The sequence below is a fragment of the Balaenoptera borealis genome (genome assembly GCF_965194805.1).
Source record: "Balaenoptera borealis genome assembly, chromosome: 9".
NCBI classification, from domain to species: Eukaryota; Metazoa; Chordata; class Mammalia; order Artiodactyla; family Balaenopteridae; genus Balaenoptera; species Balaenoptera borealis.
In genome coordinates, this window is record NC_138873.1 from 113,381,986 (window position 1) to 113,407,512 (window position 25,527).

Below are 25,527 nucleotides of genomic sequence, written 5' to 3' on the forward strand. Positions count from 1 at the left end.
TAAAAGTTTTTGTTAATCAGAACTTAGAATTGATTCATTTTTCCAACATTTGAAATTATCCTTCTGCTTGGTTCGGTGATTTTTATACCCCAAGGCAGTGCACCCTTGTAATATTTCAAATGGAAGATAGGTTTAGTGTTCTTTTTTTTTTTTTTTTGCTTTTAAGTATGAGAAGAACAATTGTGGCAGGTGATGCTTTGACATGAGAAGCATAATCAAATCAGTTTTTGGAAAGGTTACATGTGTGAATTGAGGATCTAGATGCTGATTCCTTTGAGATTATATATGTCCTGTATGCCTTAGAAAATCTTTATGTAACCCTTGAGGAATATACATAGTCCAGTTTGAAGACTGCTGGACTAGAAGGTTTGAAAATGCCTTCCAGCATATTCTGATGCTAAATCTCAGGTAGCATTCAGGGTTTTGTGGTGGCCATAGTGAGGATGATGGCAAGTGGGAGATTTAATTTTGAGATTACTGCTGTTGTTGTTCCATGATGTTGAAATAAAATGCCAAAGTCTTTCATTTCTTTGCTTATTTTTTATTTTTTGGAATTTAAGGTTTCTAAACAGTGTGGATATTGTCCAAAATGTGGAAAAGAAAAAGAAAATCAGACCAAATGCCAAAGTTGTGGTATTCCTTTTCCTAAGGATTTGCAAAGAAATAGCAGACAAGCTGTAACTTTGAATGAACCTACTGGATTATTAAGAACATCAATTCATCAGAATTCTGGAGGACGGAAGTCACAAAACACAGCATTACCAGCCAAGAAGTTTTATGGCAACAGTGTGGGGAAGGTTCCAATTGATATTATTGTGAATTGTGATGATAGTGGACAGAATTATTTACAGACTAATGGGAAAGTCATTTTACCTAAGACAGAAGTAGCCAAAATCACAAACCCGAAAGAAAGGAAGACAAGCCTGTCAGACCTAAATGATCCAAGTAAGTATTTGACTCCCTTTAGTATTGCTGTTATCAGTCCGTTATTTTTCACATATATTTTTAATGTGAGCATGAGCATATTTCAGAAGTGTAGTTTTAAAAGGTCTCTTCTTGTGTCAGTTATGTGACATGGTTTTTGGGTAGATTACTAAAACTGTCCATGGAGTTGGAAAATATAACTGACTTTGTTCTTATCCCATCCATCTTAAATAGTTTAAAAAAAAAAAAAAGGCACAGACCTTGGCCCTAGTCTTAGGTCAAGTGCCAGTTATGCCCCATTTTGTAAGTTTGACCTGGTTAATTTAATCTCTCTGATCTGTAAGTGGATATATTTCCTGCCTGATAGGGTTCTTGAGGGAGTAAATTTAAAAATAACATGAAGTGCCTAGCATAGCTCAGTAGAGCCTTTGACAAAAGAAAGGACTCTGAAAATTCGTTCCTGTACTATTTTTGTTCATCTCCTAAATCTTTTTTTCCTATCTTTAGTCACGTGTACATACGTGTATGTATATGAAATGCAGTCCTTTTTGTAACAAATGGCACAAGATTGGAAACAATCATGAACTGGTTGAATCAACTATAGTGTACATAGCTGTACAAGGGGAAAGAAAGATCTCATTTAATATTGTGTAGAGTGATTTCCAAGATCTGTAATCAAGTGAATAAAGCAAGGTGCAGATCAGAGCTTATAGTATGCTACTCTTTATTTATGAAGGGTGGGAGAATATAGGTTTTGGTTTTTTTTTAATGAAAAGATATATCAAAAGCTAATTTTAAAAAGAAGTTAGTCGGAAGGGTAGGAAACAGTGTAGGAGTTAGGGATAGATGCTAGATTTCTCCAAATATACCTTGTTTTATAGATTTGACTTTGGAACCATGTAAATGTTTTACATGATTATAAAAGAAAATTAAGTCGGAGATTTAAAACAATAAAATCAAAAAGAAAATGAAACAAATGAACTTAATTATGTATCTAGTTGGTGGCTTGAACACACAGAATTATTTCAAGTTAATTTACATTAAATTAATATTGTGGCTATACATCCCTAATGTTCAAACAGATCTCCAAAGAAATCCTGACTGTATTCAGTAACATTATTATTAATAATATTACTATTGCTATTTTTAAACACATACTGATAAAACAAACAAGCAACTATGTCATTGTCTCCAGAAACCAAGATTTTCAGTGTTACAGAAAAGGGATACAAAAGCAGAATCAAAGAAGTAAAAATAACTGTAACTTTAAATTTGAATTGGAGATAATACTGGAACTTATTATATATTTTCTATTAAATAGAAAATATTTTTTAGTTTTACCCGTAAAAAATGCCTAGAAACAGTAAGCGACCCTTGTATAGAAACAAGCAACCCTAGTTCCCATATTTGTGTTTTTGAATACCATTTTCCACTAAAAATAATCAGAGCTTCTCAGAGAAATGGCTGACTCCAAGTGTGGAGCACAGGTGTATGAGATAAATCTCAATCATCGAGTCATATCAGAAAGCATAGAAACAGTCACAATCAACTGTGGTCATGTCAAAAGCACACAGGAGCCAAAATGAAAGGGCTCCCACTGACCAAGAATGAGACTGCTTGGATCACAAAAGAAATCATAACTACTATGTATTGAAATATGTCAAATTTATCAAAATTAGTTCATAATGATATCCCCCTACTCCCTCACAAAGAAAAAAGCTCCCCATTTGGTTACCTTATAAAAGGGATACAATCAAGAATTTTTTCAACCTCAGAAACATGTCAAATTCTATCTTAATTCAATTCAGTGTAAAAACCTTAACCCATACCAGTACATTAGCTTATTTTCCAAAAGAGCTTTGTTTGAAAAGGAATTACTGTATGACAGCTGTCCAGCCAGTACTCTGTTATGATGTTATGAGGATGCTGATATTTTAATATTTTATGATACATTTTAGTGCTATACCAATGCAATATTAAATGTTAATATCATTTGAATCTTTACTAATGGTGAGGTTTTTACATTTTAATGTAAGGTATAAATAAAACTCTTAACTTATTAGGCAGTTCCTGGGTATTATTCTGAGCCAAACCTTATACTGGAAACTCAAATGTCCTGAGGAGATTTCCAGGATGAGGGGAACTGAAGTTAGTAAGGCTAAGTTGATAAGTAAAAAAACAAAATAAATCCATGTGGTTCTTAGGTGCCTTAAACGGTTTACTATTTAGAGCTTAATCTAGAACCATATCAACTGTGAATTAAAACCATAAAGCTTAAATTTGCTTCCCTCCCCTGCTCAAAAAAATAAAAACTGTATTTCTCATTAAAGTATATGAAAAAATATCTTCTGTTTTAAGATATTTATTACATGCTTATTGGCCCTACGTTGTGATAAAAGCTTACATACCAACCAATTTAATTTGGTTTTTACAATCCTGTGAAGTAGTTACTAATGTAACCCTATTTTATAAATGAGGCAACCTAGGCTTAAGCCTAGTCTGAAGGCTTCTCAATATTATATACATACGGGCTGTTGGAGTGTAGATTTTAAAAAACAGATTTTTCTGGTTGCAAAGTCTCTTTATGTACTTTATCATTCTTAAATTTGTATTCCTATTAAAATAGTTTATTATTATGAAGCTTTTATTCTGTCTTTGGTGGTCAAATAATAAATAAAATGTACAATGTCTCAAGTAGTGATAAACTCTATGTGGAAAAGTGAAGCAGTTCCAGGAAATAGAGAGTGACAAGTGTCACAATGAAGAAGCTTGCAATTTTAGATAGGTGGTGGAATTTTAGATAGGTAGGTGAAAAAGTTACCTGATGAAGTAACTTTTGAACATTGCCTAGAATGAAGTGAGGAGGAAGATAGGCTGATTTCTGTGGAACAAGTTTGTAATGTAAATGCAAAGACCTTATGTTAGTCAGCTTGGGTTGCCATAACAGAATACTATAGACTGAGCGGGCTTAAAAAACAGAGATTTATTGTCTCACAGTTCTGGATGCTGCAACTCCAAGATGAAGGGTGCCATCAGGTGAGGCCTCTCTTCCAGGCTTGCAGATTGCCACCTTCTTGCTGTGTATTTACATGGCCTTTCTTTTGCGCTTGCGCAGAGAGGGAGAGTGAGATTTCTGTCATCTCTTTTTCCTATTTCACCAGTCCTTTCAAATTAAGGCCTCACCTTTATGACCTCATTTAACCTTTATTACCTCTTTATAGGCCCTATCTCCAAATATAGTCGCATTGGGGATTGGGGCTTCAACATACGAATTTTGAAGGGACAGAATTTAGTAGCAGACCCTGATACAGAATCTTACGTATATTCATATAGAATATATTCCATGTTTTATATAGGATCAAAGCAGCTATGAAAACAGCTCTTTAACTGTTGTCATCTTTGCATACTCTCTCCCCATTTACTTTACAGTTATGGTGACATTGAACACAACCCTCTATTTTAAGTTAATAAAACAAGAGCTATGTAGTACAGTTCTATCTGTTGCAGTATTGGGGCTTTAAAATAAGTTTTTGATAGAGTAGCTATAGAAGTTTTAATGTTTCTGAAGCACAATAAAAGTTACTGTAGGTTGAACACTAGGCTTACCGTTTAATATGTATTTCTGCTTAGCTTTTCATAAACAACATTAGCAGTTCATGGACTTTTTTAAAGCTTACATATGACAGGCGCTATGCTATAAACCTTTTACATATTAAATCATTTGTTCTTAAGACAGCCCTTTGAAATAGGACTTTATTGTCCCCAGTATCACAGAGGAGAACTGAGGCAAATAGCTAGTAAGTGGCAAGACCCTAATTTTCAAGTGTGTGTAAATCGGCTTGGACCTTCTAATCTGGCCTGTTAGATTTTGTGTTAATAAAATACCAGTTCTGAAAAAGATCAACTTTAGCATTTGCTCCTGAGACTGGATAGCAAAATAAAAAAGATGAATGGTGTGATGCTAGGGGTGATGCCTCTCTGGGACTTGTATGTGACTCAAAAAATATTAACTAAGCATTTATGTGTATGATACGGAAAAAGAAAATTGCTCGTACAGGTTTATACATTGTTCAATACATGACTTTCTTTGCCAAGCAGTTTTAGATGCTGGGAATATAGCAGTAAGCAAGGCAATATTTTTGCTCTTTTACAGTTTATATTAGTGGGGAGAGGCAAATGAGCAAGTAAACATCCACAACAAAAGACAACAGAAATTTAAATTAGTTGATGTGAATAAGTACCTGTGTGCTACTTTAGATTGGGTGGTCGATGAAAAAGTGATATTTAAGCTAATATTTGATGACCAAAATGCAAAAAAGTGTTAGGGGAATTACAGTCAGACAGGAACAAGCTGGTGGTGGTGTTTGAGGAACAGAAAAAATGCCGGTATACCTGGAACATCAAGAGGGAAAAAGGGAGTAGTATGAGAAAGTAGGGTAGGGCCAGATTACGTAAATTTATGAACCAGGGTAAGGAGTTAGGGTTTGACTCAAGTGCAGCAGGCTGGCTCCGTGCAATTACGATATAGAGCTGAGTTTGATAAGAGTCAATAATGAGTCCATGGTAGAAGAGCAAATTACCTTAATATAATGTCTTGCCCACGTTCATTTACTAAACAAGATTTATTGAGCATTAGGCACTGGTCCAAGTTCTCCCAAAGACCAGTGGTGATGTTAGTGATTCCTTGTGTGAGATAAAATTATTTGGTAACGTGCAATTTTACACACATTTAAAACGCATGCTATTTTATGAATAATTGATATGCAGATTATCTTCATACCTAAGACTTTCTGGAACTCTGAAATAAACCTACTGATAAACATTTAATTTTTGTTGTAACTTGTGTACGTTTCTGTGTGGGTGATTGTGATGGACTATAGAATCAATTTTACATTTGTATGTTGTTTAAAAAAATGTCAGTTCTAATTGTTCTCCAAATTTAACTTTTCATCAGATAGAATGAATTATATCTTCATTTTTATTAATCTCAGATCTGGAGGAGATCGAAAGCAAATTTGGTATATTTCCCACTTTGTTCATGTATTTACATTTTTAACTGACAGGAGTGAAATAGCTGAAGTATTTAACATTTTCTTTGTAGTCATTTTGTCCAGTGATGATGATGATGATGATGACGGTGAGAGGACTAACAGAAGAGAAAGCATCTCTCCTCAACCTGCTGATTCAGCATGTTCGTCCCCAGCCCCATCCACTGGAAAAGTAGAAGCAGCACTAAATGAAAACACCTGTAGAGTAGAGCATGAACTAAGACGCATTCCAGCACGTTCAGAGTTAAATACAGTTACCTTGCCAAGAAAAGCAAGAATGAGAGACCAGGTACTTTTCACATTTATTGACATTTATTCAGATTAAGTCTTCTTTGGTATGTAAATATTTGGGGGGGAGGACAATTTGGCAGTATCTTGGGAGAAGAATGAAGTAGTCATGAAGTAGGACTTAAAATAACACTTGGAAGATTATTTGAAAGAACATTAAAACATATACAAAAATAAATTTCAATTAAAGGCTTAAAGTGTAAAAAGTTCAACAAGAAACAACATCAACCTTATAGTAAGTGAAATATAAGTGTAAATATACTTGTATAATCCAGCGGGCAGGAAAAGGTCATTTTAACTTGCGTGTATTTTACCGTAACATTGTGGTTTTACTATATTTTATTTTATATTTTACTGTATAAAATTTTTAAAATATTCAGATGGCAAAGGATAACAGAAATTATGTCAATAGACAGTAGATCTAGAAAGGGATATTTGTAATAATGCAGGTAACATACACTAGTATCTACAATAGACGAAGGGACAGAATTTAGTCCTCTTTTAAAAATTAGAGGAAAAAAGAAAATAAAAGAAGATAGGAATAAATAAGAAGAGAAAATTCAGGTAATAAACTTTTATAGAGAAAGTACATATTAAAGAAAATGAAATATAACCATGTACTTTTAACAGACTTTCAAAATTAATGCAAAATCGATTAATATGTACTACTGGCAAGAATCCAAGGCAAAGGGTACTTTCCTTATATGCTGATGAAAAAAAAGTAAGTTGTTATGGCCTTTTGGGAAAGCAGTGTAAAACATCTACTAAAATATTTAAAAGGTATATGGAATGACCAAGTAATTCATTCCCTAGACTCAATCTCAAAGAAATCCTCTACCTCCGGTGCTTAGACTGTATGTATAAATATGATTATTAGCAAACATAATCATTGCCCATTAATATAGAAATGGCTGAAGAAACTATGGTATATCTATACCATGGACAGTTATGCAGCCACTGACAATAAAAATCAGAGCTATATCAATGACTTCTAGGATTTCTACATGGCCCTGCTTAGTGAGAATACCAAGATGCAGAAATATGTGCATATTTTCTTATTTTTGTAAAAAGAACTTTAAAAAACTTGTATGTTAAAAAATTATATGTGTATGTACATATGTCAGGAATTCTAGAAGTTATAGATAAAAATATGGAACCATACATATTTGATGAAGATGGGAACTGTAAGAAATGAAAAACAAAAAGTAACTATAATAAAATACAGTTAAAATTATAGAAAAAATATAGATTGATAGTTTTAATATAATCTTGGGGAATGCCTTTCCAAACATTTCAGTACAAGCAAAAATAATAAATGAAGAGATGAATATATTTGATTAAATGGAAAGTACAGAACAGTGAACCAAAACACCATCCACAGAATTTGATAGGTAATGCAAATGGGAAAAAATAGTGAAGTATGTGACAAAGTATGAGTTGGTCCTTTATATATTTTTAATTTCTTAAAAATCAAGAAATAGAAGCAAACCATAGAAAAATGAGTAAAGGGTATGAATAGAGTTTTTTTTTTTTTTTAAGTAAAGTACTAAAAAAGAAATTAAAGTAAAATATATTTTAAGTGTTAGATGGCTGAAAATTTTAAACTATAGTAGTATTTCTTCTTGGCTAGTGTTTGGAGGAATGGAATATTGGCTGTGTAAATTGGTATAACTACGCTGGCGGGCAATTTGGTGATAATTGTATATTCCAGGATTTAGCTGCAAAACTGCTTGCCAGAGAATATTGTGTCATGGGGAAAGGTCGGAAAGAACTCAGATGTCCAGCATAGGAGGGCTCAGTTAAATAAACGTGGATTTCCATGAATTTGTGAACAGTTTTTACACTGACACACTGAATAGTACGGGTTCCTCTGTGCCAGTTTACAGGCCCCTTGGGAGGATGTGGACCGCCCAAGTTCTAGACTCAGTCTCTCCACCATGGATTCAGCTGGAGCAGCTCTTAAATTATCTAACTTATTATTGAGCTAAATAACGTCTCATTTGAAGAAATAATTCTAAAGCTAAAAAAAAGTTTTTAAACCACTCTAATAGGTTTCTGTTAATAACCTGGGAAAATATTCATGATAAATCTGTTAATAAGCCTGAAAAAGCAATTTACAGAAATAAATATGTGTGTGTGTATCACATTTTGTTTTAATACATATTTTTTCCTGTGACATAGATCACAGAAATGTCTCTAGAGGGATAATGGGAATAGTGACTGCTTCTGTGCAGTGGACATTTTTTTTTCCTTTTGTTTTTTAATCAAGATCATGTTTTATTCTTGTGATGATAATAAGGTTTTTAACATAATAACTTTACTTTTAATTACATTTAATTTAAAGTATACTTATATAAAATACATTTTTATATTATGATTAATTTGCATTTGAGAGTGACTGTGAAATCTTAATTTAACAGATCAAGTCATTTAACACTTTTTAATATATAAAGAAGCATCATTTTATAATGTAAATAACCATTTTCCTAAATTATATGTTTTCTAAAGAGCTGCTAATTTAATCCAAATACTACAACCACTACCACTATTACTAGCTAACTTTTATCCAGCATTTTACTGTGCATGAAGCGCAGTGCTAAGCTGCTTATATGCATTAGTTCATTTGAGTAAATACTCTTACATTTTAGCTTAGGAAACCAGAACTTTAGTAGGAGTTATTAAGTTTTACAAGACCAGATCATTAAAAGGTAGTATAGCTGTGCTTTGAACCCAGGCTGTCTGATTCCCAGAGTACCATTTCTCACTGCTGTGCTGTTACTGGCGTTTCAATTAATAGCCAGATAAAGTATAGCAAGATAAAATAGGAAGGGTTTACTGTTATTGTTGTAAAATCAATAAATATTTACTTCATCTAACCCTGCTGAAATAAAATCAATCTTATGTCTTGATAATTATATTTCTTTTTTAAAAAATATTTATTTATTTTTGGCTGTGTTGGGTCTTTGTTGCTGTGCGTGGGCTTTCTCTAGTTGTGGCGAGCAGGGGCTACCCTTCGTTAACAGTGTGTGGGCATCTCATTGCGGTGGCTTCTCTTGTTGTGGAGCACGGGCTCTAGGCGCACGGGCTTCAGTAGTTGCAGCACATGGGCTCAGTAGTTGCACCTCGTGGGCTCAAAAGCGCAGGCTCAGTAGTTGTGATGCACGGGCTTAGTTGCTCTGCGGCATGTGGGATATTCCCGGACCAGGGTTTGAACCCATGTCCCCTGCGTTGGCAGGAGGATTCTTAACCACTTTGCCACCAGGGAAGTCCCAATAATTATATTTCTTATGTTGGGTCTTCTTTGAATATGTCTACTTAGTTTGCAGCCTTGTTTTAGTAACTTATTAAGTGAAAATTTTTTTTCCTTTTTCAGTTTGGTAATTCTATTATCAACATACCTCTAAAACGTCGCAAAATGATTTCTCAAGAAACTTTAGTTGATCCTGTATCTTTAAGCTACCAAAGTTCCTTTGGTAGCGTAGTTTTAAACTGTCGAAGTATACGAGTAGGAACACTCTGCCGACTATTAATAGAGCCTGTAATTGTAAGTACCTTCTAAGCTCTTTACTGTACCAATTATAAGATTCAAAATTTCATGGCTAAGGCTAATATGTAATATTTTAAAATTTATAAGTTAAAATATTTAATAGAATATTAAAATTATTTCAAGATTTCAGATTGCTTAGGAATATGTAAACAATTGTAAATTGCTACTCACCATAAAAATTACTGGGTAAAAAATTTATCATATATACTCCAATAAAAAAATTTTTTTTAATTTATCATGATGTAATATTCAAGGTAGTACGTATTCATCATAGGAAGATGCTTGTTCTCACTGAGTTAGAATTACCCTCCAATGTGTTACCGTTTTATTCTCATGCTAGCTCGATGTATGAAAAGAGTACTTTAAAGAACTGTATGAGAGAAAGAAGAATCCAGAAGCTTTGTGGTCTGCAGAAAAATGTCTTGTAACACAGCAACTCCTAGAAATAGATTAGTGGGCTACAGTGGCCACCCAAGAGGCATTGTGGTTTTGAACTAGTTCAGTGTCCATAAAGCCCAAAGGACTTTCTATAGTCCCTTTATCTTACCTGTCATACCTGTCTCCTTATTACTCTACTACCACCAATCCAATTCAAATGTATATTTTCTATTAAAATTTTAACATAATCTCCTTAACCTGCCTTCTAAGTCGTAATTTTTCTTCTTTCTAATGTATCCTATACATTGTTGGTAGGTTAACCTTCCTATAGCACTGTACTTATTTTGTAAAAACCTTTATTTTAAATGTCTTAACTTGGTGTCCCTAACTATCTGCTTCCAACTATTTTTTCAACAAAGGCTGGCTTCATTCTCAGTATTGTAAAGGCCAGATGGAGGAGTGCAGTACATGGATCAGTTTTTCTGCCTTATGTGGCCTAAGTCCCAAATCACGTGTCATTTAGGGTGTTTGTAGCAAAATCTTCAGAAATCTATGATTGTTACTAATGTATCTTATTTTTTAGTTTTCTTTAGATTTTATCAAGATACAGCTAGAAGGTAAGCTATTTTATATCCTACTGCTCACTAAAGCTTTGTTTACACTAAAACACTTTACTGGAATAAAAAATTAAACGATATTCTTAGAATTCATTAAGATGGTTCGTTATTACATACATCTTAACAAAAGGCTTTATACCGTAATAGTGTGATTTCATACTATAACATCACAAAAGCTATGTTTAATTTTTTAAGTATGCTTCATTAGAATCCTCTTTCCATCTGGGAAAAAAATGTAGATACTTCTTTAAGATCAAAGATTTTCCTTCATTTCCCACTAGAGTTACTGTTTACAGAGTATAATAAATATGCACTTAACTTTAAAACTGTACTTCCTTACAGTTTCCTCCATTCATGATTTTGCCCTCTTAAGAATTGATTCCTTTTTCCATTTCCATTTGTTTTTCTCCAGAACCAGAAAAGGAACCTGTAGGGATTACTTTAAATACCTCTGATCTAACAAAATGTGAGTGGTGTAGTGTCCGAAAATTACCAGTAGTGTTTCTTCAGACGACAGCAGCAGTTTATCAGAAGCTGAGCGCGCAACTGCAGATGAACACAGAGGATAAAGTTCGGAAGGACTGTAAAGGGATAAATAAGTTAACAAGTAAGTTGTGTGGAGCAAATGTAGTAACACATACAGTACATTGTTCAGCAGGACGTGAGTCGCCTTTGGTCGACACCTTAGATGTATCTTAACTACAGTCCTTACAGTGACCTTGTGAGATAGATATTACTTCTCTCGTGTAACAGATGAGGAGAAGTCCACAGAAAGTGGACGTTCTGAAGATAAAACCCGGGTTTACCCATTTAGAAAGTTTTCAAAATGGGTTAAAACTCAAAAGATATATACTCTTTATTTTAACACCGTATGATATGAGTAAAATGAGTTTTTTGTTTGTTTGTTTTGTTTTGTTTAAATGTACTGATAGGAGTTCTGACTGTAAATCAGCAATCAATCTGGAAACCTTGAAACTTAGCCTGAATAGGAAGTTTGAAAGTTCATCGAACAGGTCTTCATCCTCTGCAATAAATCAGTGTGGTTCTCCATTTTGTTTCCCTTCCCCTCTAACGTTTGTGGCATAGCATGACTAGTTGTAAAATATTTTTCCTCAGTAATTGCTGCTTCAGCTTAATGACGAGTAAATGATAGCTACTATTAAAGTTACAAGAGTTGGCACATTAGTGAATAGCAGTTTTTACAGTTAAATCTAGAGATACCAGTTCACTTGGCAATTTCTTATTTGTGTTTGACAAAAATGTTAACTGATTGTATATTTAAAACTAATATATTTGGATTCTATTAGATGAAATAAATTAGTTACATCTGTGGATAGATTTGTTCTTGAGCTGCTGCTAGAGTAATGTGTTCTGGTTCCTTTCTTTTAATAACTTAGGTGACATTGTTAGGTGACACTGTCATTGGTCTTTATTCTAGTATTGTATATCCACTGTATGCTGAACACTGTTTTGAACATTTATACCAGGATTTCTGGTGATACCCTTGGAAATAACTAGTTGTTACTCTTTTTCTAGTATCTGTTTACGTATTTTTTTTCCTTTAGACTTACAGTTATACTGATTTCTTTTCAGATTTGGAAGAACAATACATAATTCTAATTTTTCAACATGGCCTTGATCCTCAGGAAAATATGGTATTTGAAAATATCATTATTGACATTGGTATAAAGAATAATGTGTCAGATTTTTTTGCGAAAATTCCCTTTGATGAAGCCAATAGCAGACTTGTTGCCTGTACAAGAACCTGTGAAGAGAGCAGCAAAGGAAGTTGTGTGCAGAAAGAAAACAAAATTAAAAATGTAATTATATTTTTTAATGTTTTTAATGTAATTTTAAATGGTACCTTTAAAGGGAAATGTGGTTCATTATCATATTGCTCATTTGGAGTTAGATCCTTTTAATTCCATTTCAGAATTATTTGCTTTTATATGTGGTTTGTAAACTACCTTGTGTCGAAATATTAATGGTGGTGGGTTACTTGTGACACAAATTGTAATTGGTACAAGTCTCAGAAGCATTTTATCGGTTCAAGTCTCAGAAGCATTTTTATTTTAGTTCCTTTCCGCAGTCTGTTCTTGTCTTTACTTTTTGTCTCCTTTTCTTTTTCTCTCATCCTGTTTTCTTTTTCCCTCACTCTCAACATACATATACGTACAGTGCTACATTCAAATTGATTGTTACTCTGTTTCTTAAATTTGCTAATGGTTCCCAGTGGTGACATTGGCTTCAGTACAAATAAAGGAATTTTGGTCCCTGATGTATTGTCCATTTATGTGTAACATGTGCCTACATGGTTGAAAACTTGGAAAGGAAGAATGTATACCGTTTGATTCTGACTCTCGACAATTCTAGAATAACTAAGTCTAGAATAACTGATTATGTAGTAGGTAACTCTGAAGCCACCTGAATCGAAGGCTGAAGTACTACTATAACACATAATATAATGTTAATCAATATGACTTAAACTACTCTAAATTTGTCTCCTACCACAGCCACTGAAGTTTGCTGACAATTTATTAGAAATATTAAATCTTTGATCTGCCTACAAATTTGGAAATAGGGCTGTCTATCCAAGGCATAATATTGGTGAAGTTGAGCAAGGCTTCACCAGAAAAGAGCTATTCACACAGTTAGTGGGTTGAAGAAAAGAACAGAAGGAGGAAGGGGAACCATTCCCCTTCCTTTGCAGAATTGGCTACAGGAGATAATGCCAGAGGAAGAAAAGAGCAGCTGGAGCCGTAAGGCAGCTGTGATGGGCTCAGATTTCAATGGAAGGCTCTTCCTTTAAGGACTCCTTGATTCTGGAGGACGGAAACTCAGTGGCCTGTGTTCCCTGAGCCTCTGCTCCCATATGCCATGGATTGCCTAGGCACTGAGCTTAGGTAGTCCTACACTCCTAGAAGAAAAAACCACTACCTGTTCTTTGGATTTGACTAACATAATCTAATTTAATATGGATGGTTGAGATCTTAGACAGGATACTGGAAAACCAGTTAACAAAAATTGGAAGAGTATCACTGTTCTGGAAGCTACCGATAAAAAGAAAGTTGACCCTAGTTTTGCCTGTTTCTTATTTTTAATCTTTTTAAATTGAAAAGCATTCTTGCCTTGTACTTTTTTTATTGAAAATTTTTCGAATTTATCATTTAATTTTCTTTACCAGGTGTCCCTTGAATCTAAAATACAACTTAAAACCAAACAAGAATTCCAGTTTTTTGATGATGAGGAGGCAACTGGAGAGAGCCACACCATCTTCATGGGCCCTGTAGAAAAGTGAGGGAATTCCTTTACATTTGCAACACTCTTAAGTTTCTTCTCTGTTTTATTGCATTTCGGTTATATGCATGCCTATTTTTGTTTGTTTGCTTATTTTTTAAAATTTTGTTACAGATTGATGGTATATCCACCACCTCCAGCTAAGGGAGGCATCTCCGTTACTAATGAGGACCTGCATTGTCTAAGTGAAGGAGAATTTTTAAATGATGTTATTATAGACTTTTATTTGAAGTAAGTTAATTTTCTCCTAGCCTTTTAGCAAATTTTTAACATTTTATAATGTATACATGTATTTTCTAGAGTCAAAATTGTTTGGATTTTGAATTCCATCACTGCCACTTATTGTATGACATCTGGAAAGTTATTTAATGTCTCTGTGAATGTTTCTTCATTTTAAAAATGGGAATAATAATACCTAAAACGATCATGAGAATTAAATAAGATACACATTTCAAGTGCTAGGAAAAATACCTGGCACATGCAAAGTGATCATAAATGATAGCTTATTATATTATCAGTGTTGTAGTGTTTAAAGCATCTAAAATTGTTACTACCCTAGGTTAGGTAGTAATTTGTTGAGCAAGGACAAAAGTATGATTTCACTCGTTTCCTTCAATAAATGTTCAAGTGCCAACTTTGTGGCAGGTACTGTGTTAAAAGTTTATGATTTTATAGGGAACACAAATGTGGGATTAAAGTATTGGCAGAAGCATTAACATGGTACAAACATAGCAGAAAAAGAAAGCTTCATTCTCTCTGGGGGTTGGGAAATATGAGGAATTAAGAAGCTTTCCTAGAAGGGCTTACGTCATGACCCAGAATACACATAACATATACATATACATGAATACATGTATGTGTCATGTGTTCATACATGTATGAATTTGTATGTGTTTACTGCTTTGTGATATAAAATGGATGTGGGTATGAAACAAAACAGAGCTTAACTATCAGTGTGTTTAGTGCTCTCCAGTATTTTCTAGTTTATTCAAATATATATCAGAAGACAATATTTTTTTTAAAAAACTGGTTGTTAAAAGCTGCTGGAGGGACTCCCCTGGTGGCGCAGTGGTTGAGAATCCGCCTGCCAATGCAGGGGACACGGGTTCAAGCCCTGGTCCGGGAAGATCCCACATGGCATGGAGCAACTAAGCGCATGCGCCACACAACTACTGAGCCTGCGGTCTAGAGCCCACGAACCACAGCTGCTGAGCCTGTGTGCCACAACTACTGAAGCCCATGTGCCTAGAGCCTCTGCTCCACAACAAGAGAAGCCACCACAACGAGAAGCCCTCGCACCGTAACTAGAGAAAGCCCGCGTGCAGCAACGAAGACCCAATGCAGCAAAAAGTTAATTAATTAAAAAAAAAAAAGATGTGTTCTCTTAATCCTAATGTATACTACCTTAACAAACCAAGCTACTGAAAAATCTTAAGTGATTGTGTAGAACAGTGCTGCTGTTATTGGATAAAGTGTTGTTCTGTGAATGTCAGCTAGGTCACATTGTGCTAGTGCTATTCAAATGGTCTTTGTCCTTACTGATGTTCTACCTACTTGTTCTGTAATTATTGAGAAAGTCATTGATCTCCAACTACAGTTATTGATTTGTCTATTTCTCCTTATGTATTTTGAAGCTCTGTTGTTAGGTACGTACATGTTTATGTCTTCTTGGAGAATCAACCCCTTTATCATTACATAATGTTCCTGTTTATTCTTGATAATCTCCTTGTTTTTAATCCTACTTTGTTCAAAATTAATATAGCTACTCCACCTTTCTTTTGGTTTGTGTTTGCATGATGTATGTTTCTTCACCCTTTTAACCTGTTTAAGTCTTTATGTTTAAAATGTTTTTTTGTTTTTGAAAGCACATAGTTGGATCTAAAAAATAAATTGAACTCCTATATTTTGTTTACATTTTAGTTTATTCTATTTCATACTTAAATCTATATTTTTTACATTACAATAGAGATTTTATAGTCTTTTTTTATTCTTTTGAAATTCTTTATATATTTTCAGGAGGCCCCTTGACATCATATAGTTAAACTTTAGAGCAAATTTTATACAGTAAACTTACATTATCTACAAGTTCTGCCTTTCTGATGCAAATCACTGTTCCAAATAAGATAAAGAATCTAACAAAATCCATGATTTTTAAAAAATCTTTGTTTATATTCATCTCATGACATTCTTAGAAGTGAATTAAAAAGAGGAAACTTCTTTTTAAAGATTTATTTATTATTTATTTATTTTATTTATTTTTGGTTGCGTCGGGTCTTAGTTGAGGCACGCAGGATCTTTTGTTGCAGCATGGAGGCTTTTCGTTGCGGCTCACGGGTTTCTCTCTAGTTGTGGCTTGTGGGTTTTCTCTCTCTAGTTGTGACGTGCAGGCTCCAGAGCACGTGGTCTCTGTATGCGGCACACAGGCTCTCTAGTTGAGGTGCACAAGCTCAGGAGTTGTGGCGCACAGGCTTAGTTGCCCTGCAGCATGTGAGATCTTAGTTCCCTGACCGGGGATCGAACCCGTGTCCCCTGCATTGTAAGGCAGATTCTTTACCACTGGGCCACCAGGGAAGTCCCGAAAAGAGGAAACTTTTTAAAACTTCACTATTAAAAATAAGTAATTCAGTTGCTACCAGAGCTGCTCATTCTTTTCCATTTCTAACTCTACAAGTTAGAAACAATCCTTTAAACAGTTTGCCAGAATTTTAAGACGTAGAAGGGCATTGCATCTAGAGAATGTTAATAAAATGCAGGGGAAAAGAATAATTTTAATAAAAATTATTTTCAAAACCTTAAAATCATCTTTTAACTTCATCCTGTAATTAAATGTCATGATTGAATTGTTAGATTGTCTGCTTTATAAAATAGCAGGTGGACAGCTTCACCATGACATTCAATATTTAAATGATTTATACACTGAAAGAAAAAAACAAATGAAAGAAATGGAAAGAAATACCAAAATGAAAGAAATTCCCAAAAGGTTTTTTGTAATAAACTTGGACTTTCCCTTTAATTCTAAAATAAGAGACTTAGTTGTTCTAATTAAAATTAATAATTCTAATACATGTACATAAAAAAACCCAGAACTACATATAGTCACAGAAATGCTTATGGAGAAAGACAAAACTAGTTATTTTAAATTAAAAGGCTTTTTGAAGTTTTGTTTTTTCACTTTTAAGTCCTTAATTCCTCTAGGATTTGCTACACTAAGATAACATAGTTGCACAGGTCTGTTTTGGGGGCTCTATAGTTTGTTCCGTTGGCCGTGCACCTATCCCTGCGTCAGTACCACACTGCCATGATTTAGTGTTACTTTATTCTTGTTATCTGTAATAGAAAGGCAAGCCCTCCACCATATTCTTCTTCACAAATGTTTTGGCTATGCTTGACCTTTTGATTCTTTCAGATAAACTTTGGAATCAGCCCATCAGATTCAATTTTTAAAGTCCTTTTGAGATTTTGATTGTAATTGCACTGAATCAGTGATTCTGAACTGGGGGCACTTCGGGCATTTTGGTCCTCACAAAAGGAAGGCATGCGTGCTGATAGCATCTGTGGGTAGAGGCCAGAGGTAACGCCGAGCACCCTACGCTGCACAGGACACCCCCCACAGCAGAGCATTATCTGGCTTAAAATGTCAGCGGCGCCAGCTTGAGGAACCCTCCGCGAAATTTATGCAATTTGGAGACAACTGATACTTAACATTTTTGAGTATATCAACAAGAAATATAGTTTGCCCGTATAGCCAGACATCTTGCTAAAACTCTTTTATTTCTAGTATGTCTGTAGATCTTTTTAAGTTTTCTGTATGAAAATCCTTTCATCTGCAAATAAATTTCTTTCTTCCATTTACAAAAATAAAGCATGGATTTGTTTATATATGAAGTAGAGTCCATTTTCTTAAATCACCAATAACTTTCTTTTTTAAGTTGAACTATCCCTTTTTTTATGCAATTCAGTTTACAAAGTAGCCATTGTAGTTTGTAATGGTGAAAGCAGCATGGTTCACTCATTTTGGTGTAGTCCCTAAATTCAAGTCCAGTTCACTACATGCTCTGTTTCGAATATAGATGTAGAATTCAGCGATTGATTTAAACTGTGTCATGAGGTGATTCACTGTCTTATATCTTTTGTCGGGGCACACTGAGTTGCCCTAAAGCAAGCAATCTGTAAGTTATGTCCTTTTCATCAGAACTTGAGCTTTAGAATTATCACATATTATGACAGAAGTGACAGGTCTCAAAGATGTGCCTTCTGGGTACTTGCTGTTTCTGTGTAAGGTTTCACAAGTCTTTCATACTGTCCTCATTTTAATAAGATGAATATGGTCATAAGCTTGAATTTGCATAGTTCCTTTGAGGGAGTTTGGAGCATAAATAATTAAATTTAATATATCATAATTTCTCTTTGTAATATAAAGAACCATTTCTATTTGTCTTGATATATACCTATAGAAGAAAACAACTAAGGCAAGGAAAAATTAGAACTGACGTAAGATCACTTTAAAGAGTCATTGTTACAACCTCACCACTGTACAGATTCTTTCTGTTTCTTTTCTGTTTTTATAAAAAGCAGTTTATGGCTAGTCATCATGGTTTATTAACTGTTTAAAACAAAATAAACATAAAACATAAAAATAGCAGCTTCAGTGACATACAGAGCACATACCATACAATTCACGCATTTAGAGTGTATAATTCAGTGGTTTTTAGTGTGTTCAGACAGTTGTGCAACCATCACCATAATCGATATTAGAACATTTTCATCCCCCCACAGAACCTCAATACCCATTAGGAGTGGCTCCCCACTTCCCCACCCCACCCCAGCTCTAAGCAACCACCAGTCTCCTTGCTATCTCTGTGGATTTGCAGATTCTGAACATTTCATATACATGGAATCATACAATATGTGGACTTCTGTGACTAGCTCCTTTCACTTAGCGTAACGTTTTCACGATTCTTCTATGTTACAGCATGTATCAGAACTCCATTTTTAAAAATACTTACTTTTATATTTTTTGCTGCATTGGGTCTTCGTTGCTGCACGTGGGCTTTCTCTAGTTGCGGCGAGCGGGGGCTACTCCTCGTTGCGGTGCACGGACTTCTCGTTGCAGTGGCTTCTCTTGTTGCAGAGCACGAGCTCTAGGTGCACGGGCTTCAGTAGTTGCGGCATGTGGGCTCAGTAGTTGTAGCTCGCGGGCTCTAGAGCAAAGGCTCAGTAGTTGTGGCGCATGGGCTTAGTTGCTCCGCAGCATGTGGGATCTTCCCGGACCAGGGCTCGAACCCATGTCCCCTGCATTGGCAGGCAGATTCTTAACCACTGCGCCACCAGGGAAGTCCTTCATTTCTTTTTATTGCCAAATAATATTCCATTGTATGGATATATCACATTTTCCATTCATCGGTTGATGAGCATTTCTGTCATTTCTGGGTATGATAAATAATGGGTTTTTGGGTATGATAAATAATGTTTCTATGAATGTTCATAAATGTGCCCTTGTTTTAGAAGATTAGATCTTTCAAATCCTGGTTTTACTCTCAAACACCACTTTTTATTACCTACAAATAATCTGAGAGTAATCATTGTCTAGAATATGAAATAAATTTTGTTTATGACTTCTTTCAGTTTAAAGGAGTAGAGATTGATGGTGGCTAAATAGATATTTGATCACTCTGTGACTGTTTTTAGTATAAACTGTTAAATTCATTCTACTTGGAATTACTTTTTATAAAATAGATATTTGGTGCTTGAAAAACTGAAGAAAGAAGAAGCTGACCGAATTCATGTATTCAGTTCTTTTTTCTATAAACGCCTTAATCAGAGAGAGAGGAGAAATCTTCCTGAAACAACTAATCTATCGTAAGTCAAGCTTTTTGAAAATATTTAACAGATGTAGTAAGTCACTTAAGTTTAACTTAGAAAAAATCGCTTATTTGTATTAAAGCAACATTTTTTACTTCCATTCTCAATTAGCGAAATTAATATAATTTATAATATTCTAAAACTCCAAGAATACCTGGAACTCATAAAGTTTTTAGGTCTAATATCTAGATCAATATTTCCCAAATACATCTGATAGTTTAAAAAAGAAAAATTACTTGAATACTTATTAAATACCAATGGCTCTGTTTTACCCTAGATGTTCCATCCATAATATCTAACAGAGGAACCTGTGAATCTGTAATTTTAATAAGTTCTTTGGCTAATTCTTCTCAGACAAGTTAAGGAAACAACATTCTACATAGGAGGCCTGAGTTATTTATAATGTCTCTCCACATAGTGATTGCATCCAGCTCTAATACTTGCTGGCAATTGGTCGCAAGATACAAAGAGTTGGTACATTTTTTGCCATAAGTGCTGTTAAATGTCTTGAATTGATGGCTGCTGTGCATAATATTAATAATATTTTCTACTATTTCAGTGATCCCTCACTTTGCATCTTAGAGTTGATGGCAGTGGTTGGTTTTGACCCGTGCTGGTAGTCTGTCCTGTTCACCAGCTGTGACATAGTGCTCACTTTTCCTGCTCTCTTCTCCTCAGTTCTTACAGGTCATGGTCTGATATGCTTCTCGATATTGTTGCTAAAACCAGTTCTGCAACAATAAAAATAGTAGCTCTGATCCACCCTAGTAAGTAGTAGTAGGAATTAAATAATCTCTTTCTTCCAGATTCAGGGACGGGCAGTTTCCCATCTTCCCAGCTCCATCTCAGATGTTCTGCTTTCTTCTCACAACTTGTTAAATCATACAACTGATCTATTAACATCTCAGTCTTTGTAATGTATAAATTGCTGCATAGAGGCGGAAACATTAGAAACACTTCAAAAGCTTGATAGTTTCTCTCTTGTCTTACAGAATACAGCAGAAGCGACATGGAAGAGTGAAAACATGGACCCGGCATGTAGATATTTTTGAAAAGGATTTTATTTTTGTACCGCTTAATGAAGCGTGAGTAAGAATTTCCTTTATGTTAATGTAATGGCGGTTTTTAGCAGATGTGTTTTTGAGGTGAATAATTCATCCATTTTTTAACTTCTTTCTGAAATTTGTTGTATATATTGACACTTATGTTCTTTATTTTATGGAAATTAATATACTTTTCCAGTGAATCATGTAAGATACTGAATTTTACAGACACTAGATAAGAGATCTTTCTAATTTCATTTTTATTCATCCATGTAGAATAATGTCATCTTTTAAAAATGGTGCTTGTGGTCTAGCAAACATCCTATATAGAAAAGACTGCTTTGTACAGAATGGTGATTAGGTCACATAGAAGAATTTGAATCTTTAGTTTAAGATACACTTTGGCTTTTAATCAAAAAGAGGAAAAGGTGGCTGGATGTGTGTCATTTGCTCACTGAAAACCATGTTCACTACTTAAAGCTATTTTCTAAGTAAATGGGGGTGGTAAACGTTTTGTGTTTTTCTCCCCCAGTGACTAGAGAGGCATAGATGTGTAGGATAGTCTATTCTCCCCCAGTGACCAGAGAGGCCTAGATGTATAGGATAGTCTTATTATACAATTTCAACTTGAGAGTTTTTGTATTTCATTTTTTAATTTTCCTGTGTCCTCCAGCCAAAGACCTGCAGGAATACCCCTGTAACTGGGCAACTTGAGTTTAGTATTTGCCTCAAGGGAGAACACACAACATGGGCGACTATGGATCCTCTCAGTAAAAGTGTGTTTGAAAGAGGCAGTAAAAGAATTTGGGCTTTGGTTTGGTGGAAGGTCTAAGGAAGCAGTGGTTTGTTTGGATAAAGAAGTTGCATTCGCTCATTTAGCAAAAAAAGAATATTTGGTATTTTGAGGGGTTGCATTGTGATCTTATATTTGTCTCTGCTGAGACAAATTATGAAATGGCCTTACTTTGTCTCATTTTATCATGGTTGCAGAGTAACCTTATCTGAGGTTGGTATTCTGTAAGATCGTTTATTTCTAATAAGCCTGTTTGTGCCAAGCTATCTTCTGAATGTGCTCTTTTTTCCCCACTATAAAAAACAAATTCACTCTATAGTATGATCAAATCCTATTTATTTATAATCATGCTTTAATCATAAAACCTGTGCTCTCTAATTATCCCGGTCAAAGATGGGTAGGCTAGGTTAAAACATTGGTTATAGCTATAAAGCCCACCTTCTTCAACGATATATATTGGAGTCAAACATAGTATCATAAAAAAATTTAAAGCTAAGTTTAAAACTAATCTTTAATTTCTTCATTTTCCTCAAAGTAAAGTTTCTTGACATTAATTTGTCATATAAAGTAGCAAGTGAGCTTCCCACTAGGCCAAAGGGAGGATATACATAGGAAGCCATTTGTCAGAAATTAATTTTAAAAATTTAAAATGAAAGTATAATTTTGGGTACACACAATTTAGCAATAGAGGCATATCCCTCTTAGTCACAGCATCTGATGTTGGATGGAAGCTACGTTCAGTGCTTTAAGTCATCTTGGTGAAAGGTAGAGGATGAACAAAGGTACAGAATTAGTAAAGTGTTCACCAAGAGAACTGTGCTGTTTGTAGGTGAAAGAATAGCTTCCAGATCATGAGGGGTTTTTTTTAAGAGATAAAGCTAATTAGATTAGTTAGGCTGTTATGTATTTGTCATCTATTTTATTTTTAATTTTCTTTGTGACGGTAATTTCTTTAAGCTAAAAGTTTATAAGCTATTTGTTAAAAATTGTAGTAATTGACAAGGAGTAGAAATTAGATGTTTGGATCTAATTCATCTTAAGATAAGCGAAATTGCCTGTTTTAGCCTCTTCTCCCACTGATGGCTTAAGGTCAAGGTAGCTGATCTTAAAAGCGATCATAAAAGCAAAACCCTGGCTCTTAGAGGTTGAAAGTGACCTCAGATGTATCTGATTCAGCTTTCTCTTTTCAGCTAGGTGAAGGCAGATTTTTTTCCAAGTTTTTAGGTGAGGCAACAGAAAAGCTATGGCTTATCCATATTGTCATAGCTGAAAAATGTTTAAAACTGTGATAGATGTAGGTTTCAGCTATAGGTTGAGAGTCACTGTATTATACCATATTTAATCAATTTTCAAAACACATATTTTCACATTATAACCTTTATGAAGTTGAGATGTGACTTACAGTCAACTGTGTCTTAGAATTGATGAAGTGAGGAAGATGGTGTGGTGTTCTTCTCCTAGCCTCGCCTGACCTAAGTCCTTGGGATCCTGAAGGTTAATAATTAAGAAGAGGAGAGAGGCATTCCTCCATCTGGCCTTTTCAGTGCTGAGAATGAATCCAGCATCTGTGACCTTTTCTACTCATACTGTCTGATGAAGAGACAGACAATGCTGTTTCTTAGTAGTACCTTGGAGGAATTTAATATTTTACAGAAACAGAATATGGAATAACTTTTATCTATGTCAACATTCATTTTTCATTCAGCAAATATCTACTGAACACCCTACTCTATGACGTATATTGAGCTCAGCTAATAAATTATCTGACACCTATAGCCTGTTCATTGTATCTCAGCACATAGCACTGTGCCTAGCAAACTGCAAACCCTTAATAAAATTAATTAGATTAATGAACATTAACCACTTTTAGCTGTACAGCATCTTACTCATGGCTTATATCCTACTACTAGGAACTGTGTTACCTGAATTCAGCTCTATCACGAGTACCCACTTGATAGCTGGAATTCTACTAATACTTGGAATTCTGTGATGATGATTAGATTAGATGTATTATTTCAATTTAGTGTATTTTATTTTAGTATAGCATGAGACAAGAATTATTTAATGTTTTCAATATTAAGAAGTTCCTACCTCATTAATAAGAAAAACACAGACATAAAATTTTTTAAAAGCTATTGCTTGCAATATTTAGAAAATGTTCAAAATTGTAAAGTCTAATTAGACTTCTGAAGACATTTTAATCTTGAGGCTAGATAGTATTTTTCCTTGGCATAAATAGGGCAAAGGAAAGGTAAATGGGAATGATGAATTGCAGTGATGTAATTTACATTTTGTTAAATTGCCTGGAAAACAATGAATTTTTCATTCCAAAAGCAAGAAAATGTTCAAAGTATTGTTTGCAAAAGTGAATGCAGGCTATGTAATTCTGACAAAAATTATGTGATTTTTGAATAGACATTGTATTCTGTTAATGAATCAATGATCCTATAAACAAGTGGATTAATTTAAGAATTGAAAAAATTGGGCATTCTTAATAAATTTGTTTATAAAACCTTTAGAAAAAAGATTTTAATATTTATTGCCAAATATAATAAATTTTTCTAATAATATATTCAGTAGTTTCATTTGTTTTTTACAGTGCACACTGGTTTTTGGCTGTTGTTTGTTTCCCTGGTTTGGAAAAACCAAAGTATGAACCTAATCCTCATTACCATGAAAATACAGTCACGCAAAAATGTTCAACTGTAGAGGACAGTTGTATGTCTTCTCCTTCAGCCAGTGAAATGGACAGTTGTTCACAAAACTCTGCTGCCAAGCCTGTAATTAAGAAGATGCTAAACAGAAAGCATTGTGTAGCTGTAATTGATTCAAATAATGAACAGGAAGCAAGTGACCCTCGTTATCGGAGAAACATTAGCAGTGTGAAATGTAGTCTGAAAAAAATAAATCATACTGCAAGTGAAAATGAAGAATCGAATAAAGGAGAATCTGCATGCCAGAAAGTTGTTGATAGGACTAAAAGTGAGAATGGCCTACAGAATGAATATTTAAGTTCTATGCACCATACAGGTATGTTTCTAAATGTTTTAAAAAATCAAAGAATTAGAATAAGTTGGAATTTTTAGAAATAGGATTAAGATTTCAGGGCACACTTTTTTAAGTCAGGTTTATTGAGGTATAATTTACTCACAGTAACGTTCACTCATAAGTATAGCTCAGTGAGCTTTGATAAATGTATAGTCGTGTAGTCACTACAGCAATCAAGATTTAGAACCTTTCCATTACTCAAAAAAATTCCCTTCTGCCCCCTTTATAGTGAGTCTCCTCCCCTCACCCTTACAGAGAATGAAGTTTTAAAATTATAGTACAAGGTCTACATTTTCCGTTTATAGGAACTTGGACTTATTTTTATTTAGTAGGAAATCATTCAGCATAAACAGTAGTTGCACAGTTTTAGATCTGTAAGGCAGATTAGTTCGATCTTCTCAATTTACAGATGGGCAATTGAGATCAAGGGGCAAGAGGCAGAAATTAAAGCTTTCTCCTCCAAATAGGTGTTGACATTCAAATTAAAGGTTAGTTTCTGTTCCTCACGCTCCTTCATGATTTTCAGTGGGAGAAAGGGCACTGGTCCAACCTCTGCTTTTTTTATTTCCCTTCACTTCTAATAAATTGTTTTATTCCTTGAATCAGGTCCGTATTTCTAGCACTTGTTATAGAAATCTAAGGTTTCTCTTCAAATACTTAAATTATATATCAAGTCAACTGC

The 25,527-nt window shown here is 34.4% G+C and overlaps 1 protein-coding gene and 1 long non-coding RNA gene across 9 annotated transcripts in view; both read left to right on the plus strand.

The window, feature by feature from the left end:
* Positions 1-25,527, plus strand: part of SENP6 (SUMO specific peptidase 6) — a 105,459-nt gene that overhangs the window by 67,951 nt on the left and 11,981 nt on the right. For all 8 annotated transcript variants that reach the window (XM_082405053.1, XM_082405050.1, XM_082405051.1 and 5 more), the window contains 11 exons: positions 561-945; positions 6,026-6,261; positions 9,634-9,804; positions 10,769-10,802; positions 11,215-11,409; positions 12,396-12,622; positions 13,987-14,096; positions 14,214-14,330; positions 19,836-19,958; positions 20,954-21,046; positions 24,397-24,827. In XM_082405053.1, the coding sequence (XP_082261179.1) occupies positions 561-945; positions 6,026-6,261; positions 9,634-9,804; positions 10,769-10,802; positions 11,215-11,409; positions 12,396-12,622; positions 13,987-14,096; positions 14,214-14,330; positions 19,836-19,958; positions 20,954-21,046; positions 24,397-24,827 (2,122 nt within the window). The remainder of the gene's footprint in view (positions 1-560; positions 946-6,025; positions 6,262-9,633; positions 9,805-10,768; positions 10,803-11,214; positions 11,410-12,395; positions 12,623-13,986; positions 14,097-14,213; positions 14,331-19,835; positions 19,959-20,953; positions 21,047-24,396; positions 24,828-25,527) is intronic.
* Positions 21,053-24,396, plus strand: LOC309634740. Its single transcript, XR_014248392.1, has 2 exons — positions 21,053-21,547; positions 21,593-24,396. It is a non-coding gene; the product is annotated as an uncharacterized lncRNA (long non-coding RNA).